The 18,768-nt window shown below is 47.7% G+C and overlaps 1 protein-coding gene across 1 annotated transcript in view; it reads left to right on the plus strand.

Annotated features, from left to right (window-relative positions):
* The first annotated feature begins 222 nt into the window (after window positions 1-222).
* LOC119454267 (fatty acid synthase-like) overlaps window positions 223-18,768 on the plus strand; it is a 68,772-nt gene continuing 50,226 nt past the window's right edge. Inside the window, 9 exon segments of the mRNA XM_049668304.1 lie at window positions 223-329; window positions 3,902-4,040; window positions 4,958-5,299; window positions 6,530-6,730; window positions 8,771-8,893; window positions 12,529-12,762; window positions 14,501-14,802; window positions 17,135-17,266; window positions 17,268-17,519. Coding sequence (XP_049524261.1) covers window positions 3,908-4,040; window positions 4,958-5,299; window positions 6,530-6,730; window positions 8,771-8,893; window positions 12,529-12,762; window positions 14,501-14,802; window positions 17,135-17,266; window positions 17,268-17,519 — 1,719 coding nt within the window. The 5' untranslated portion in view covers window positions 223-329; window positions 3,902-3,907.

Genomic DNA, 18,768 nt, shown 5'->3' on the forward strand with positions numbered 1-18,768 from the left:
CTATTTCTCTCTCTCTCTCTATTTCACCGCATTACCACTGCAACGGCTTGCATGTGCGATACGTAGAAGTTCTCTCCCAAACCCCACTTAATGTCTAACTGGGACCAGTTGGCTGTCGGGGATGCATCTGTCAGGGACGTATGATTCTCCATGAAAGTTGAATGCACTCGCATTATTACGGAGTCACGAGCGTAACGCTAACAACTTGACATGCTTGGGAATGCTATAAAAACGAAGCCAGTATAGTGCATTCCACGTTTTCATCCTCCGCACTGGCGCAGCCACGACTTGGACGGACGAAATTGTAGAAGTTCGCTGCTTCTTCCAATGTAAGTATTGATGCTTTAACATTGGCTACGTTGTCATAGGCTAACAGTATGAAATTAACAGTTTTACACATTGTGCCAAATACACACAAGATATTTTGCACAGACCAGCCTTCTCAGACGTACTTTCTGTGTCAGTGCGCGTCGACGCGACTTCTTCAATGCGTTGAACACAACTCGGTGTAGCGTTGACTGCTTATGTCAACTCGGCGTCTTTTCTTTCGAGCAGTGGTGTTGCGCTAGCCATGTTTATCTTAGTTATGGGGTACCTAATTCAGATACAGTACTGCCCTATTGATGCGTGGAACCGCTCTCTGGGCACGCCGGTGCAGCTCCAGTGAATTCCAAGCACCGCATGCGCACAGCAGTTGAGTTGTGCCAAAATTCTTTTTGTCCAGCCATTTCGGTGCTGTGCGGCTCTGCTCCATCAAAAAGAAACACAAATTTAAAGATTCATGTAGCTGCGAAAGGAGGCAATATTGAACGGCGGCAGAATACTGCACTGTGTAACCTTGTTTCACTTTGCAGCAACCCGTGCACGGATCACGGGTGAGACCAGTAGGTGAGTCCCAACCGGAACAAGTCAACCAGACTCGACTACGACCGTTTGCAGCTAGAACGAGCGCCGGCATAGTGAGTATTGACGTGACGTCACGTGCGCCATTTTGCTGTCCTCTTCGCAGCTTCCACTTTGCGACTGGAGATAAGCGGCTCCAGATCAAGTGCAGCTTTTGACCGTGCTGGCTGTACAACAATATGGCGGCCTCAGTGACGTCATTGCCACTATTTTGCCACCGAAATTATGTATGCTCACTCCTGCTTAAATTCTGGCACTCAGGCTAGCAGTATGGAATAAATAAATATAAATAAAAATAAAGAAATTACCACAGTTTCGGAGTGGCAACTGAATGATTCGGGAATCAAGACACCCGGTATGGAATAATGGCACCAGTCTGGTACATGGAATGGGAATGGAATGGGAGCGTCAGATGCCGGAATGGGCTTCAAATGGAATGGGCACGCAGTCCCGCAGCGCGAAGTGTTGATTTTAGGCGAGACTACAAAACCATTAAATTTGACAGTTAGAATAAGCTAGACTTGGAAAATTTATGATATTTATGAATTTTTACTCAATACAGCTCCTTCAGTATCTACGTATAGGTGACTATCCCTTCCGCGGTAATTATAAACAACACGATAATCTGAATATTCTGTACTTCTGATTTCCCGGAAACTTTTTTTCGGTGCAATGTTTAAGTGCGTTAAAATACAGTAGCTCTTACACAGAGTTTACTCCTTAGCTGTTAGTCAAGAAGTTAGTTCCTTAATTTAGAGAACTTCTTACCCTTTATTCAAGGAGTTCAGTCGTGAAGAATTATTCGATTTAACAAGACCGTGCTAGACCAACGACAACCGGATGTATGTCAAAAACGAGCACGTCGCAAGCGGTTGCACACTGCGGTGATTTGGAAGGGTCGCCCCGTTTTTTCGCACACTGTCGAGTATCCAGAAGGCGCGATAACAGGTGGTCAGAGAGGTTTGCTAGAAAATAGTACCCGTTAATATGCTAGAAAATGTGAAAAAAATAGTAACCGACTTTAGCGATTCCTTCGTGTCTAAACTGATTTACTCTGGCAGGAGCAATCTACGTGAAGATCAGCCCCTCAATGTTACGTACCTACATCTTCGTCAAAGAATTGCGCTCGCGCACTACGGCACATGGTGTAAGGTTAACTTGTGCTTGGATTTACTCTAATAATTATAATTGGAGAAATTACAGGCAGCTAATGTTTGAAAAGTGAAGAGGCCGAAACGCGGTTGTTCTTATGTTAAAAATGGTACGTAACATAGAATGATGCGTTGATAAGACTTCAAAAATTGTTTTTGGCACTATATATGCACGCAAGCGCAATAGTAAACAATTATAGAGAAAATGTTTCATTAATTGGAAGAGGGGGAATGAATGGACCATCTCAGCCCCTCCAGGAGGAGTAAGAATGGTACCACTCTCACCATCGCGAGGATTTTAATTGAGTGGAATTGGAGGGACCTTCACAGTACGGAATTTAGTGGGAATTAAATCAAAGGCTTCACTCCGCGACTATGGCCCAGCACACACTCCCCATAATATAAGAATTAGTTCGCTCTCCGTTTCGTAAACAGCGTCACGTCACAGGCCTTGCTCAAAGCGAAGTGAGAGACGTGTGCAAATAGCAGGTGGCAAAAGATTTCCCTCGCGCCATGACCATCATGGAACTGAATTGAATTCTGGGATTTTACGTGCCAAAACCACAATCCAATGATCAGGCACGCTGACTCGGGAGTAATTTTGACCACCAGGGGATCCTTAATATGCCCCCAATGCACGGGACACGGGTGTTTTCGCGTTTCGCCCTCATGGAAATCGCAGGCCACCGTGGCCTGGGATTTGATCCCGTGCCCTCGTGGTTAGCAGCGCGTCATGCGTCCCCAGGGTTCCTCTCTCGCGCTTCTTCCTGGACAAGCAGTGCCATCTTGTGGCGCTGCCGAGAAGTCAGATCGCAGCGCGTCTGCGACCGCGGAGAATTGTTCTCTCGCTTGAAGTACACTCAGTGGCACATACTCAGTTGGTGAGACGTTCGCTGAATAGAAAGGCACACATGGCGCGGCCTTCCAACGAGTTGTACACTCAGTGGCACATACTCAGTTGGTGAGACGTTCGCTGAATAGAAAGGCACACATGGCGCGGCCTTCCAACGAGTTTATGGGTGGAGCAAGCACCTTACGTACGCATAGTACAAATCCGCTTGGGCCGTTGCGAAGCGGCCATTGTGGGAGGAAGCAATATCACCCTGGATCCCACGGTCTCGTGGGTCGCTTGGTGGGAGATCGGGCGACCCTGGTGGGAGTCGCCAGGTCTTGCTGATTTGCCGGGCAGACACGTAATCGCTATGTTAGATAACGTGGTGCGTTAGAGACAAGGAAGACACAAAGAAAAGGATACAGATACGGTGCTAACTCCCAATGACGACGACGACGACGAGAACAACAACAATGACGACAACAGTAACAATAGGCTACATTTTGTTGTGTCTTCTCTGCATTGTGCTTCTTTCATAACGAGCTGATCTGGTGGTCCTGTTGTCCTTGGGTACCATATGTATCAAAAGACTTGAATGGACTCTTTCACTCCTGTGTAATGGCTGACTGTCCTATAGTTACTGAACTGTGCGCTGTTGTTTACGGGGCTGGTTCCCGTAGAGACAATCTTTGCGCGCTTGTGTTCATGCGTCTATCGTGCTTTTTGATATTTTCTTGTTTCCTTTCACTTTTGATTGTTGTTTGAGCAGCGAATTTGGGATTTAGAGATTGCAGGTTGTGACGTAGCCTACCTTCTAATGTGTCTACATCTAAGATAACAAACAACAACAAAAAATGTTTCTGCCGCCCTCTTTCGCTACGCAACCTGTATATTATCGGCACACCAAAAGTTCAAAATAGACACCTTACTCTGATGGCAGTAGCATTTATTATTCCGGTGGGATTGAAAACGCCAGATAGGGAACACGTGCCATTTCTTTTTTCCCCTTTCGCAGAGAAACATGAGCGACGAAGAGATCGTGATCACCGGCTTGTCGGCCTACTTCCCCCAAGCGGATCATCTGGCTGAGTTCAAGCACAAGCTATACGCGGGAGTCGATATGGTCACCGTGGATAACACGCGCTGGCCTGCAGGTGCGTCTCGTCGCACGTTGTCGCACCGAAGCTTGCAATGCGTTCTTGGGAACCGTCCCTACGATAACTTCGCCGTGTTTATCGGCAGCTCGCGCCACGAAATCTCATAGTATACTGCAATCTCGTTGCCATGTTTCTGGTGCTGTGGCCTCCTCTAGGACTGCTTCGCGATATTTTCCATATATGTTACTGCGACCGTCGTTAAAAGCTCGAAATCAGGTTTGTTGTTTTTTTATGCCCATGATGAGACCATCAGGAAATAGGCCACCGAAGGGCCGGCTATATGTCGCAAAGTGACTACCCATGCTGGCGTGCCGCGACCGCTGCCTTACCCTCGCCACGTCACTCCTTACGCAATTAAGGTAAGGAGTGGCGTCCCGTGTGGCAATTTTGTTACTTTGGGACGTTTCCCGCTCAATTTAAGCACTTGGGACGTTCAGCCCCGTAGCTTGATCTAATTTGATTTTGACCGGGACAGACAAAGGGAGGCAGTGCACACTTTCAACATGAGCACTAACATGGTGCTGTGCGGATCTACGCTTGGCATTTCAACATTTAGTGGATTTTTCATGTTCGTAACTGACAACTTAGTAACTCGGAAACGTTTTGCATCGCTAGGCTTTTGTGGGGATCGAAGAGGTTATAAATATTGCACAGCCGCCGTCAGACTTAACCCGAACAATTGAAAACAACTCTAGTGACTTAATTCTTAAAAACGCAGGCTGCAAGGCATTGAATACCTTGGAAGGAAGCCATATTAGGCTCCGGCAGTTTACACTAACGAGAAATCTCCTGCGTAATGACTAGGGAGGGGGTCAAAAAGGGCTTTTAAGGCATGTTTGTTCGTGTAAAGTGTGACGGAGGCTGTAGCTTCGTCAGGCACCGGAGAAGTGACGAATGATACCGGTATCTCGCAGGTCACTGGGGCCTCCCGGAGCGGCACGGCACAATCCGCGACCTGTCCCACTTCGACGCGCAGTTCTTCAATACGCACCCGAAGCAGGCTGAGTTATTCGATCCTCAGATCCGACTCCTGTTGGAGACGTCGTACGAGGCCATCGTGGATGCGGGCTACGATCCCGACAGCCTCCGTGGTCGCAAGATCGGCGTGTTCATCGGTGTTTCAGCGTGCGAGACGGGCGACGCCTTGAGGGCGAAATCAGTAGCACTCAAGGCAGACGAGACGGACGCCTACGGACTGCTCGCGTGCTGCCACTCAATGTTTGCCAACCGAGTATCGTACGGCCTGGACTTCCACGGTAAAACGCTTTTTTTTTCACTCACTCGCTGTTCTTTCTTTTAATGGGAATGGTATCGGCCCTTTATATCGGCGCCATTGTATCTGCGCTACTACTCTATCTGTGGTGAAACTCCGGCCACCACGAAAACGCCGTACGGGATGGCTCCGTGTAGCACACTCGGTGACCGTTTCTGTTTCGCGGTATCAAGCAGCCGAGGCAAAGAGCGCTTCAAAGGGTGGTCAGGTGGCGGCAGGTTCTTGGGACCAGCTCTATTGCGTGATGAGAACTGACAGATGAGACAGCTGTTCACGGACACCCGCAGAGTTTCGCCGCAGTCTTGTCGCCGCTGTCGAGCGTGGCATCATTTCCCTATACGCTTTACAATTTTGCCGCGCTGCTGGGGTCTCGCCGCTTTTAACGAAACTCTATTTGTAATGAATCGTCACTGCGCTTCAGTGCACGTTTATGAAAATTAACTTGCATTAAGGAAAAGTAACGTGCAATCGATTGTCGCGCTACTGGCCGCTCGAGGCGCTTTGCGTGTATTTGCGGGCATCTTTCAAGCTCGGAAAAAAAAAACACTTTTTATGTAGCACGTGTTGAGCAACGGAAAGCTCTATGGTGTGTGTTTCGTGTTGCTCTAGAATTTTCTCATTGATGCATTTAATCTGATTTTAATAATTGAGAAGTTCTCAAATAATTAGGACTAACTATTTAATTAGGCGGAATGCAAAATATAATCTCAAATCTCAGTATCTCCTAGCGACAGCAAACAACTTTACCTTGCTTCTGTCCAGCTACGTGGCATTCGCATATTTTTAATGTTTTACCTAAGTTAAGTGAAACAACCTGTATTCGTGTTTGTCTATGCTGAGTTTGATGCCTAAAAATTTGGATTTAGACTCGGGAAGCTTAGCGCAAAGCGCATAGTTGCGTTTTTAATTAAGCTGTAGGGAAGCTTCAGCTGTGTATAGTTCAGCAAATCAATAATTCACTACTGTATTAAGTTATATTTCAAATAACGATGACTTTTTATTCGTAAAAACGTACCCACCACGGGCTTGAAGAAACGCTGAACAAGTTGTTCCAGTTTTCCTCGATGTCAAACTGCGTTCTAGGCATAACAAGGTCGAAGAACAAGGGTTCACTTCCGACCCAACATAGCTCTATGCAACTCGGCAACGTCATTTCAGTCATTTCATTGTACCAGCGCGCGATCATGTTATCACGCGTGCATGTGGTATGCAGGCCCGAGCGTCGCTGTCGACACCGCCTGCTCTTCCACGATGACGGCCCTGAACGAGGCGCTTCTGGCGCTCCGCTCGGGCCGTTGCGAAGCGGCCATTGTGGGAGGAAGCAACCTCACCCTGGATCCCACGGTCTCTATGGGTTTCCACCTGCTCGGTTTGCTCTCTCCGGAGGGAAAGTGCAAGGCATTCGACGCTGACGGTGAGCATATCTTACAGTCATGTATGGCACAGAGTTTCCTAGAAAACGAAAGAAAGAAGTCACTGGAGAAAGGTTTGGCGCTGCGATGGTCTTTGCCATTGCCTCCGAGATCACTGCGGCGACTGTTGCGATCTCAGAGGCCACGTTCACTGCAAACTAGTTCTGCGGAAGCCCGCAAGGACGAGGACTGTTCCTGGAAGAAAAAAAAAATTGGCATTCGTCCAGCTGTGCCACGAAGCTACAAAAATGGTAGAGCAACTGGCCTTGTACAGGCGTCGGTCCGTCTTCGATGCCCGGACAAGGACGAATTGTTTCTTCAACTGCGATGCTTTTTTTGTGAGAAACCCTTATTGCGTTTTCTCTGTAGCTTCGTTCTATAGTTGGCTGGATAACAGTTATTCCCATTCACGTGATTGTCCAGCTGTTCCACGGGAATGAGAGTACGTGGATGTGCCCGACCTTCGTGTATGCGGCTTCGAGCGTGCCTGCGATGTTACTTATTACGCTTTATCTTTTTTTTTAAGATTTCCCAGCGCTCATACTTTTCTGAACATAGCGAGCCAATTAGTATCCACGAGCGCGCGTGTTGATTGCGAATGGTCGAATTTATAACGCAATAAATTTTTATCCCGAATGATCAACTTGCAATGCCGCAACGCCTGCTTCAAGCCAGGAGGATGATATTTGGGCAAATTCATGTACTGGCCGTTATTACCACGCTGGCGGAACCGCCATACTTAAAGAGAGGCACTATCTAGGCACTAGTGCCACAGTTTAGTGAGTCAGTGAAAGAACGTCATTGTAGGTCCGGCGAGGACGCGAACTCGTCGCGCACCCGGCTAGTCCCACATCAGGCTCGATTTTCGCTACCGCGGCTCGAAGTACAGCTATACATAGGAGACGTATAGGCACCGTCGTAGCTCAATATGTCGTTCCCTGCATTGCAGTCGTGCAAGCCAAACGCGGACCGCACAGCCACGCTTGGCTGGTTTTGCTCAATCAACGTGAACCGCGTAATCACGATCACAGAGTCATTCACTCTATCGTGCAGCACTGCCTTCGAGTACTTTGTTTTTGTAGGAGAACGCGTTGTGGAGCAAAAAGAGACCAGGGGCGGTATTCTGTAAGAGTCCAATTAGTGGACTCTCCATTTCGGCTGTCCCTGATTGGCTGCTGCTTCACGTGCAAGAAGGTGCCAGCCAGTCTCCTTCCTGCTCGTGCAGCAGCAGCCAATCAGCGACAGCCGAAATGGACAGTCCACTAATTGGACTCTTACAGAATACCGCCCTAGATTAAAGCAGCAACAGCGTCGCTCAAGGCAGGCGGTAGAGCAACACGCACAAAGGACTGGGGCGCATAGGCAACGCTGTCTGTTGCGCATTGATTTTGCATTCCGTGATAATGAAGTCGATAGCTTTGTTCGCAATAACTCGATGCGATCGGGTCGAGACAGAAGTCAGGCCGACCCAGCTAGACCCCACCGTGTTTACGTGCATCTTGCCAAGCGGTTCGGGCATGTCAACACTCCCTTTTCAGGCACGGTTTACAGAACTCAGCTCGATGTTCGAACCAACCTGACCCTGCTAGCGTTTGCGTGAACCTCGCTACCGGTTCTCGGGCCGCACAAGACGACTCGATGCGGCTTTATCGGCTTCACGAAATCGTAGCTACCCGTTCGCTCCATCCTAAAGAACGAGGGCCCGTATTCACAAACCTGACCAAAGTTTGCGTATTCACAAACCTGACCAAAAGCTCTTACGCTAGAATTGGTCTTAAGAAGAAATGCGAGCCAATCCCGACGCTGGACATGTTATTATCGAAGGCGTACTTATTATTAAGTACACCCGAAAGTGTACTTAACCCATGGCCAAGAACACTTACGAAAAAAAAATCTCTCTGAATTCCGCCCCTGGTTTGGTTGAAATTTGTTACTGTTCACAATTCTAGCGTAGGAGGCTTTTTTGGGTGTATGAATACCAGCCCTGTTGCATAATGCGACAAATTTTAACTGTAATAAATTACTTCGCGTGCTGATCGCAGGTGATGGCTACGTCCGCAGCGAGACCGTGGGCGCGTTCTTCCTCCAGCGGGCGTCCGATGCCCGCCGGGTGTATGCCAAGGTCATCGATGTCAAAGTCAATGCGGACGGATACAAAGATGAAGGTGAGTTCGTTCAGTAACCGGCCGGGAAATATGGAGCGGCTACTCCCCAAACAAGCGCCTTCCCGTTGTCCCTCCGCTCTTCGAGAAATACCTCCATAACCAATGTAATCTGCACGAAAAGGTGTCTCAGTTGTCCAGCAGCTAAGAGAACGCCATGCTGACGCATCGCGCTCACGAACAGCCGAGCTCGCCACCTGCGGGACAAAGAGGACAGCTCACTGCGCAAGATAGTGTTTTGAAAAATCATGAGCCATTCCACTCTGTGAAGGTGGATGACCAGCGAAGTCGTTTATCACACGACACTGTGGTGACACAGAATTTTTATATACATTTGCGTGGACGACGGCACCGCCGTCCCGGGGAGCCGGAGGAAACTAGATATGCGTGACGTTTCGACGGCACCGCCACCGCGGGAGAGCGGAAGCAAAGCAAACTAGATACGCAAGCGCTTGGAACGCCGACAAAGAGAGGGAGGTGCGAGCGTAGGCATGGCTTACGCGTATCGCACAGCGGAAAACCTTTGAGAAACCTTTAATATCTACATGCGAGTGTACTGATCTTGAAAATGGTGCCTATTGATAACTAATATACTTAAAATACATATTCAAGTGATGAGACATATAAGCTCTTGCGTAGAATCAAACGATCTTGCGTCATATTCGGGACCAGCGTTCTTGCACACGCAGAACAATAATGCACGGAACTCTAGCCATAAACAGCTTCGCTGTAAAAGGATTTGGAGAAATATTTCCTTGAGTTTCTGTACCGAGTGCCACTCGTCGACAACCCCCGCTCAGTTTTGTAGATGGCCACGTAGAAGATGCACTGCGAACGGAACTGATCTGGTGATTTTATTTGTCCCACACCAAGTGGGGAGAGGATTGAGGAGGTAAAGCTGCAAGCGATGCCGGTTTAGAGAAACCTGGGGCCCCTTAAGACGCTGGACGGAATAAAGTCGGGACACACAACAAGATTAATTGACAGCAATTATGCAATATTACATCGAATACGAAGGCCTACAAGGAAACCATATTCTAGAAAATGCACACAAACCTTAGGCATAAGAACACTTACACTCACGTAGTGAAAAAATAGTAGTTCGCTGAAAATATTGGGAGCGCCGAGGCATAACTAATATACAGCAGCAGCAACAACTGCAACAACAAGAAGGAATAATTACATGATTACACTAGTAAAATGAGATTTTAATCCTCTCGGGAATAGCCCGAAGTGGCGACCATTCTCAATGTATTTTGTTCACTGTCTGGGCTGTGGCCACTGCATCGTTTGTTGGTAACGTGACAGCGCGGCATTGCGTACATGGGAAGGGTTGCCATGCTGATTCCTTCGCAGACACGCGTATCACTCGCATACGCACCTGACACATAAAAAGCTCCACAAGGTGTCTGAGGTATATAATGAAGGCGACTGAGCAAGATGGATGAGAGATGGAATCGCACGCGCTGATTTGCTGGTCGCATGTACACGTTATTTTCTTGAGAGACACTTGCCGCTCCATTCTTGACCTTTCGCTTACTGTAGAGATCTTGAGCAGTTTGGCGCCGGTCATTGAGTCTCACTGATATTTATCTAGTTCCGCTGTTTGCTTATAGTCCTCCGCTGCACATTTGCTCATTCGTGCTGCAACACGCGAGTTGACAAAAAAAAAAGTAGTTCCATCCAAAATGCGAGCGAACGACATGACACTCGTTTTTCTTTCGCATACCGTATGGGTTGAAGAAAACGTTCTGGCGACCTCTTGTCGAGTATGCTCGACTTAATGTCGCCTAGGCTTCAGCTGGTGTCAAAGCTTCAATTTTCCGCCGGGCGCTGACTACCTGCTTAGCAAAGCCGAGAGACGCATGATGTGCTTGCCGCATTACTCAGTGATCGTATGGAGCATATCTAGACCGGCATCAAATAATGCTCTCTGCTTAGAATATTTTTTTGCGCGCTAGTACTCCTCCTTATGTCAAGCGTGCACTCTTGAAAACACCACTGAAGGGATGATGTTATCACACCTGCAGTCGCAGTAATTTTCTTGCCTTAACACTCTGTGCTTCCAATTTTCCAGCCATAACCGCTGTCAGACGTTCGAACGCGCGTTGAAATTCCTGGCAGAACAGTACTGAGCGCGCAGCGTGTAAGGAACTCAATGCCCACAATACTGGTGACAATTAACGAACGTGACAATATGACACCCTAAACGATGCGCAGTGATCAGCTTTATTCGCGGCAGTTTTCATGAGAACCTCGAGCGCGACTTCTAGGGCGAGTTTAACGGCGAGGCATGTGGCGCTGTAACCACGGTGGGGTGATTCTCAGAGCCATAGGCTTCCCAAGAGCCGACTTGACGCTCCCGAAACGCATCAGCAGAAGCAGATGCCCAACACTTTCTTGCCGTAATCTGTAGGGCTAAGACAGGCCTCGTAGCGCAACTTAAAACTGCCTACGGCTATACTCAACGCTTTCAAACATCGATGGGGATAGTCGAAATGCGCAGTGACTGAGAGTTCTATAAAATACTTTTGAATTGTCAGGCATTCACATCGAGGCAATCGCACAAAATTTACTTTTGGCAAATTAGTTCTGCAGAAGCACCCAAGGGGGAGGAAAGTTTACGAAAGAAAAAAATCGCCATTTACCAGTCTCTCAGTACGAAGCTACAAATAAACCATGCAGGTTTCTCGGAGCGAAAACTGCGCAGTCGATGGAAAATCCGCCCGGGTGTTATGCAGCAAAGCTCGAGTCTGGCAAATTTCGGGGTCTCCACGAGCTCTGGCGACGCCCTCAGTTGAATGAGCTAATGGTATCAAGATAAAAATTCAACCCTCGGCATGCCTCTATATTCATTGCCTTATTCACTATTGGGTAACCACTTGGGCGTTACCACGTGGAGGATTCACTTCGGGAATCTGTCGGTGCCTTCTTTTATTTGGTTATTGTTCCACCCAGTGCATTAACTGTACAAGTAAGTTGTAGAAGGAAAATGTTATCTATATGTTATAATGAAAATGTTATAAAAGAAAAGGGTTGGCGTGAGAATGCGCCCAGAATGCGCTGCTCGAATTCGATGGTGAACCGACAGATAACGTCCGAAAGAGGCGACACGATCATGTCGCGCACCAGGAAGGCGTGGCACGCAGCTTGCGCCGACTGTGCAGGTGTAGATAAGATAGCTGGACAGTCACGCTACTGCACTTTTGATGTTGATAACAACAACAATTATGCGGATAATGATAAGCTGCGCTGGTGCGTAACGTTGCCCAGTCATCCGTGTTTGAAACGAGGAAGCAGGGTGCGCTCCACCCAAGTCCGTGCGCAGTGCTCGAGTTGCGATTCAGTGCTTCAGGTTGTCGAGTCATTCGCCCTCGTGCTGTGATCTGCCATCCTCCTGGTTAGCTCAAATGATAAAGCGACCGCCGCGGAATGACGTTGGTCTCGGTTTCGAATCCCGAACGTGCACGAATTTTGTTTCCACTGGCAAGCTTCCTCTCTGAGAAACCTGCAAGCTTTCCCTTTGGGGCTGCGTGCAACACGTGTCGATGGCATTTTTTTTTCCTTTCATAAAATATACTCTCGCAGTAGTCGAGGAAACCTGGTCATCTTTTCCGTACCACTATTTGTTTTCGCAGGAGTCACTTATCCCTCGAGCAAGGTGCAGGAAGAGCTGCTGCTTGACACCTACAGGGAGACCAATGTCGATCCACTCAAAGTGTCGTACATAGAGGCTCACGGCACTGGAACCAAGGTGGGCGATGTTGAGGAGATGGGTGCCATCAGCGCAGTGTTCTGCAGGCCGGGACGCGAGAGGCCTTTGCTGATTGGCTCCGTCAAGAGCAACATGGGACACGCTGAAAGTGCATCTGGTAAGCCAACTTGGAGCTTCGGGAAGCGAGATATAGAAAGGGCGGATCGAATCGTGCCGCAAACTGAGGCTGACGTGTTCCACTGGGATGATTCAATGCCAGTGGACATATTTCACGCCCGCTGTCAGATGGCGACCGACGGAGATAAACAGGTTTGATGAGCAGTCTCGCTACGTACAGTGCTGACTCATTCAACTTAGACTCACTCAGTGCGACAAAACACCCGCTACAAAAGCCGAAGTCGGGGTCAGCAAGTAACTGTTCCTAATAATGAGTAACATGTGAAGAGAAAAGACGACCAAAGGAGTGGTTCAGTACCATTGCGCTTCTTTTTGTGTTTCAACGGAAAATAAATATAGCGTCATTAAGAATAGCACTAGCCAAGTGAACATTTTCTATGCCTTCTTGGCCATCCAAAGAGGTGGACCTTATTTTCACGAAAAATCTAAATGCCTGATTGCCTAATTATTAAAATTCACCAATTACGTTTTTAAATAATTACCTTACGGCACTTTCTGCAATGTGCAAATTCTTGCCGGGGAGTTCGCAAAGCGGATACACTGGGAACGAATGCTCAGGATGACACCCCTTTCTAGATATTAATTCCCGAACTTTGATGAGACACACATTGGCGGTCCAGTTGCTTTCACGCTTTGATGCATAAAACTGCGTTTCGGTAAAGGAGTAAGTGTAACGATAGTGCTTTCTTACTGCAAGTCTGAAGTGGTGCCAGCCACAGATATGTATTTTAAGTGGATATGTGGAATGCTTTGCACTCTCACCGGCTACAATTTGTAACTTACAATATGCGCCATCAGGTTATTAGTAAAAAAAACTTAATTCCTGATCGTAAGTAATAAGCCAGTTAGGCATTCCTATTTCTCGTGCAAGCAATGTCCGCCTGTTTGAGTAATCCAGCTTAAGGACGGGAGTTTTGCTATCTGCCACAGGTGATACTTAAGATCTTTTGGGAGTATTCGGAGAAATACCCAATATATAGGTGTAACATGACATGCAAACGTTTGGGGACCATGAAGGCAGCGGAAAAAAAAAGTACATTTTTGAATGGCGCGATCACATAGCCTAAAACTGTGACATCTGCTGCGTACGCCACACGCGCATGCGGGCATTGTATCATTAAGTTTCGTCCTGGGTGCCTAGGAATGCGAAATAAACATTTTTTTTTTTCGCTAGTGTCATGGTTCCCAAACTTTCACCCACAATTATAAATACTTTCCGCTAAAGATATGCGGAGAAGCATTCAATGGCATAACATGCGATTTGGCATAACATGCCTAGACAAGAACGCGTGCCGCTTACAGCAACTTCCCTGTCGTCGTACGGTGCTATTTCAGTAAAATAAGGCAGAAGACGTTTGCTTTCTGTGCCCTTTGATTACAATTGGCATTAATGAGATTAGATGATGTACATAAAACTCTAATTATCTCACAAAACTTGAGCAGTGAATGGCAAGGGGAGCGGAGAGAACGCAAGGCAGCATTTCCTTTCGTTTTCCACACATTCCTTCTCTTTTTTGCGCCGTACATGTTTGCGTATTTTGCTCAACTCTCATATACCTGTCTTTGGCGGTCTTGTTTACATTGCCATACCTGTCTGCGAGTTCTCTAACTTTACCACGCCAACTAATTTTCTGGTGTCTTCGACTGCGCATTCTTCCTCTTGGACAAACAATCTATAAGCAATATGAAGCTGCTATAACGATCCACACCTGTTTCAGGTGTGGCCGCGGTGGCAAAGGTTATCCTGGCAATGGAGACAGGCATGGTCGCAGCCAACCTGCACTTCAAGAATCCCCACCCCAGGATACCGTCCCTTCACGACGGCAGCATCCGTGTCGTCGACGAGCACATGCCTTTGCCGGATGGTCCCGTAGCCATCAATTCGTTCGGCATTGGAGGGGCCAACGTTCATGCGATCCTGGAGGCCGGAACTAAGCCGCACGTGGACAGCTTTCCCCGTGAGAAACCTGAGCTTCCGAGGCTTGTTCTCTTCGCTGGAAGGACTGAGCAGTCCCTGACGGTGAGTTAACTGTGTCCCTAGCCGTATGTGTCTAACGAGCAAGAGCGACAACCGCACGTCATCTCACCGGTGATATATGTGTGCCGATGAGTCTCAAATGACTTTTTGTTAGTGGACACGGAGTTCCATCAGAGTTTCTGGTAAGTATAGTGTTGTACAGTTATGTATGAGGCGACGCATTTGTGATCTGTACCATGGACGAACTTCAACTGAGGTGCGGGCTAGGAACTACCATCCAGGGAGTAGTGTACATTTGCGCTTGCACCAAAGGGCACTCACGCCAATAGACGAGAACTTCAAAGCGTACACGTCGTTCGCTTAGCGGCATGGGCAGGCGTAAACGGAATTCTCCCTTGCTGCGTTATCTTTATTAGTTTCATAGTCTTCTTTCTTTAATGCGAAGCATTCTTGGCCTTATTTTTGGCACTTTTCGGTAGGCAGATAGTTAGGGACGTAGGTAGGCAGTAGTAGTAGTATAGTAGTAGTAGTAGTAGTAGTAGTAGTAGTAGTAGCAGCAGAAGCAGCAGCAGCCCCATTTGCTACTGCTATCCGGCTGGCCCGGTCGATCAGGTATCGCTGGTCGTCTACGCAGAAACCGTGCGACGCTGCACCAACGTCATGATCGCTAAAGTTGTTCACGTTTTAAAATTTCTTCGCTGGCGTACGAAGGCCGTCGTCGTCGTTTTAACATACACCAAGTGGCATAGCCATAGGCACGTATGATTCTTAACGCGTTGTTTGTGAAGACGTCAAAATCCGCGTTTGTCTCGCTTACGCCCTCCACTCACTACACATGTAGAACCTAACAATCGTCATATGGTAAGCTCGCGTCCAACGGCCGGCGGAGAAGTCATGCCTGAACTGCCATACGATCGTCTTGGACGGGGTCGTTGTCGCGCTGCTGTCACCACACGCACGTATGCTCGCCGCCCACGCACACAACTGCACAAAGGCTGTGGTTCACCTTGAAACGGCTCGCGGAACCCCAGAAATGCTGGATGGCCAGATACCTGAAAAGTGCCTCGCCTGACATCGATTCCTACGGGGCATAGAAGCTGCTCAGTCTTTATATTGCTATATATATATCAGAGAAATAGAGTAGTGGAGGTGTTCTCTAGACCAGTCTCTCCACCACAACCAAAATATGACAGAATAGACTTCGGTGGCACTGTGTTGTTGACAACCATGGCCCCTATGGTGACATTTTTCCCTTGCGTAGAGACTTCGTATTTAACATGCAAGGATGACCGAAAGCACGTGGCAAGAAGGAAAATTGCGCGCGTTGAAACCGAATATATGTTTGAAACAAAAAGGCGCCATTTGCTGCGTGTTGGAACCGCATCATTACTGTGTATCTGCGCAAACGCGTCTTGGCTCTGCGATCATATGCGGGCAAAGTCATTTTAGAGCGCATCTCCTAGGCGCCCGTTCCTTCCTCGAGCGTCGGCGTCGGCGTTGTCCCTCGTAACCGAGCGAACGAGCACAGCGAAAGATGAAAGCGGACGCGGAGCGCAGCGGGAGAGGAAAGATGGCGGCAGCGATGAGAGAGCGAGGAGGAAGGCAGAGGAGGAGGGTGTAGCGGGACCATGAGGTGGGAAGCGGAGGAGGATATGGCGAAAGCGTAAGAATAGCGTAGTGCCGCACAGGACGGGCACGGGCTTTGCGGGGACGACGGCCTCGATATGGCGCCAGAGTAGCGCGCGTCGTCTGTATGGAAACAAAGCGTTGCATGAATGGAGGTCTGTCTGCAGCAGCTGCTGTGAATCGCGATCTCGCGATTAGCGAGGTACTCGCGTCACACTCCGTTTGCAACGTGCCGCACGAGACAGATTGCCCACGCCAGCCAATTTATCGCGACATGAAAACACGTATACAGCTCTGCTCAAATTTCGCATTAGGCAGTATCGTAATCGTCGGTGAGTTTTTTAAGTTCCTTTCAATCAGCACATTGCGAAGCTCGAATTCTGAAATCCAAACTTCTGCCAATTTCCAAGAGCACCTTTTATTTCTATTTGGCCATGCTAGCGCGAGCCCTACTTGATAGCATGTTATATCCAGCTACAAAGCTTACTGAGTCACAACATCGTGGCAAAGCAAGGGAAACTCCTATTGCTCGTAACCTGGGCACAGAATGAGTCGGTATGATGATGTGCTAATTTTTATGAACGAAGGTATGTAACTCACGGCCTCTTGACTGGGATCGTACTTTTTGAATTCTTTTTATACCTCATTTTAATCGATAGTAACGAACACTTATTAGGTTTCAGCGCACAGACACCCCAATACTTGCGTGTACCAGTTTCCTGTATAAGATGCTTTGTATACTTTGCAGGCAACGCTCAACCGGATGGAAGCCGATGGACCATACCCGGATTCCGCGTACGCTCTCCTAAATCGGGTCGGGCAGCCAAGTGTCAAGAAGCACCCCTACCGTGGTTTCGCAATTGTTCCGGTGGACCAGTCGGAAGGAGGTCGTCAAGGTGGTCCAGGAGGTTCCCTTTGAGAAGCGACCCCTGTGGTTCGTCTTCACCGGCATGGGCTGCCAGTGGAACGGCATGGCGCGGCAGATGATGCACTTCGACGTGTTCGCTCGCTCCATGCGCAAATCCCACGAGGTGCTCGAGCCGTTAGGCTTCCACCTGATTGACATTGTGACCGGGGAAGGCTCTTCCAACCAGACAGTCACTTCGACGCTGGTGTCCATAGCCGCGATTCAGGTGAATTACTATTTACTATACGCGTACAGGTCGATACAATTTTATTGCCATCAATAAAATGTAGGACAATCAGCCCTTTTAACCCTTTTAAGAATATCGACTTGAAGGAAGGCCACAGCCCATCTATACAAAGCAATCGGTGGTAGTATCGTGCGCGAGACACTATAGTAAAAATGAAAAGACATATCAGATATAACAACCGTAAAAGAAGGAAGACCGTCTTCGTGAACGAGAAGAAAGCGGAATGACAGGAAAAGAAGAAGACTAAGTATCATTATCTATGACTGTTAGTGATGGCAGAATAAACGGAACATTATATCAGTTAGTCGTTAAAGACCGCCGATTGACAAACGTCAGTCCCGAGCAATTAACCAGTACTTCTCATAAAACCAATAACAGATGTTGGGCTTGAGAGCCAATAGTTGAAATATTTGCTGAATCAAACACTCTAATATAATTTCTAACTTGCAGATCATAGAAAAGGTCCGTTTGCGGTCCTAAACTCCCTTTTAGGTATGTGCAACTGCTGCTTTCATAAAGCCAGTCCTTTTAAAAAAATCAAATATAAATATTGCACCTCACAGGCGATCAATGAATCAAGTGCTCAATCAATTAGTTAGTCAATCAATACTGCTACGTGCTTCGAAGTAGTTTGTAACTTTAGCTGCGCCTCATGTCCTAAACAAAAGTTTTACGCCTAATGCAAGTGCTGCTCTTATAAAATCAGTCCTCTTCATAAAACTACAAATACATATTAGATGTTAAGGGCAATCGAAGAATCAATTCCTCAATGAATTAGTCAATCAGTGTTGCTACGCGGTATGAGATAACGTGTAGCTAGCGGATGATGGACTATCGGCGGCTGATATCCTACTAATTAGTTTTACGCCCAATGCAATAAGTTGGCAGAGAAGAAGTTTGGGCGTGTTGGTAGGTCATTGTAATTTTAACTGGGATACATAGCGATAAAACGACACAAGGACGAGGAAGAACACGGGGCAAAAGCTAACTTTCAACAATTGCTTTATTGCAGCTGGCAAGCATATATATACTTTATTGCAGCTGGTAAGCATGTGTATATATATGCTTACCAGCTGCAATAAAGCAATTATTGAAAGTTAGCGCTCGCCCTGTGTTCTTCCTCGTCCTTGTGTCGTTTTAGCGCTATGTATCCCAGTTAAAATTACAATAACTTGCAATAGTACCTGGATGGAATGTTCTAACGCTTCCGTGCACGTAGTGCCTGAGA

Source organism: Dermacentor silvarum, chromosome 5, assembly GCF_013339745.2.
Source record: "Dermacentor silvarum isolate Dsil-2018 chromosome 5, BIME_Dsil_1.4, whole genome shotgun sequence".
Lineage (NCBI taxonomy): Eukaryota > Metazoa > Arthropoda > Arachnida > Ixodida > Ixodidae > Dermacentor > Dermacentor silvarum.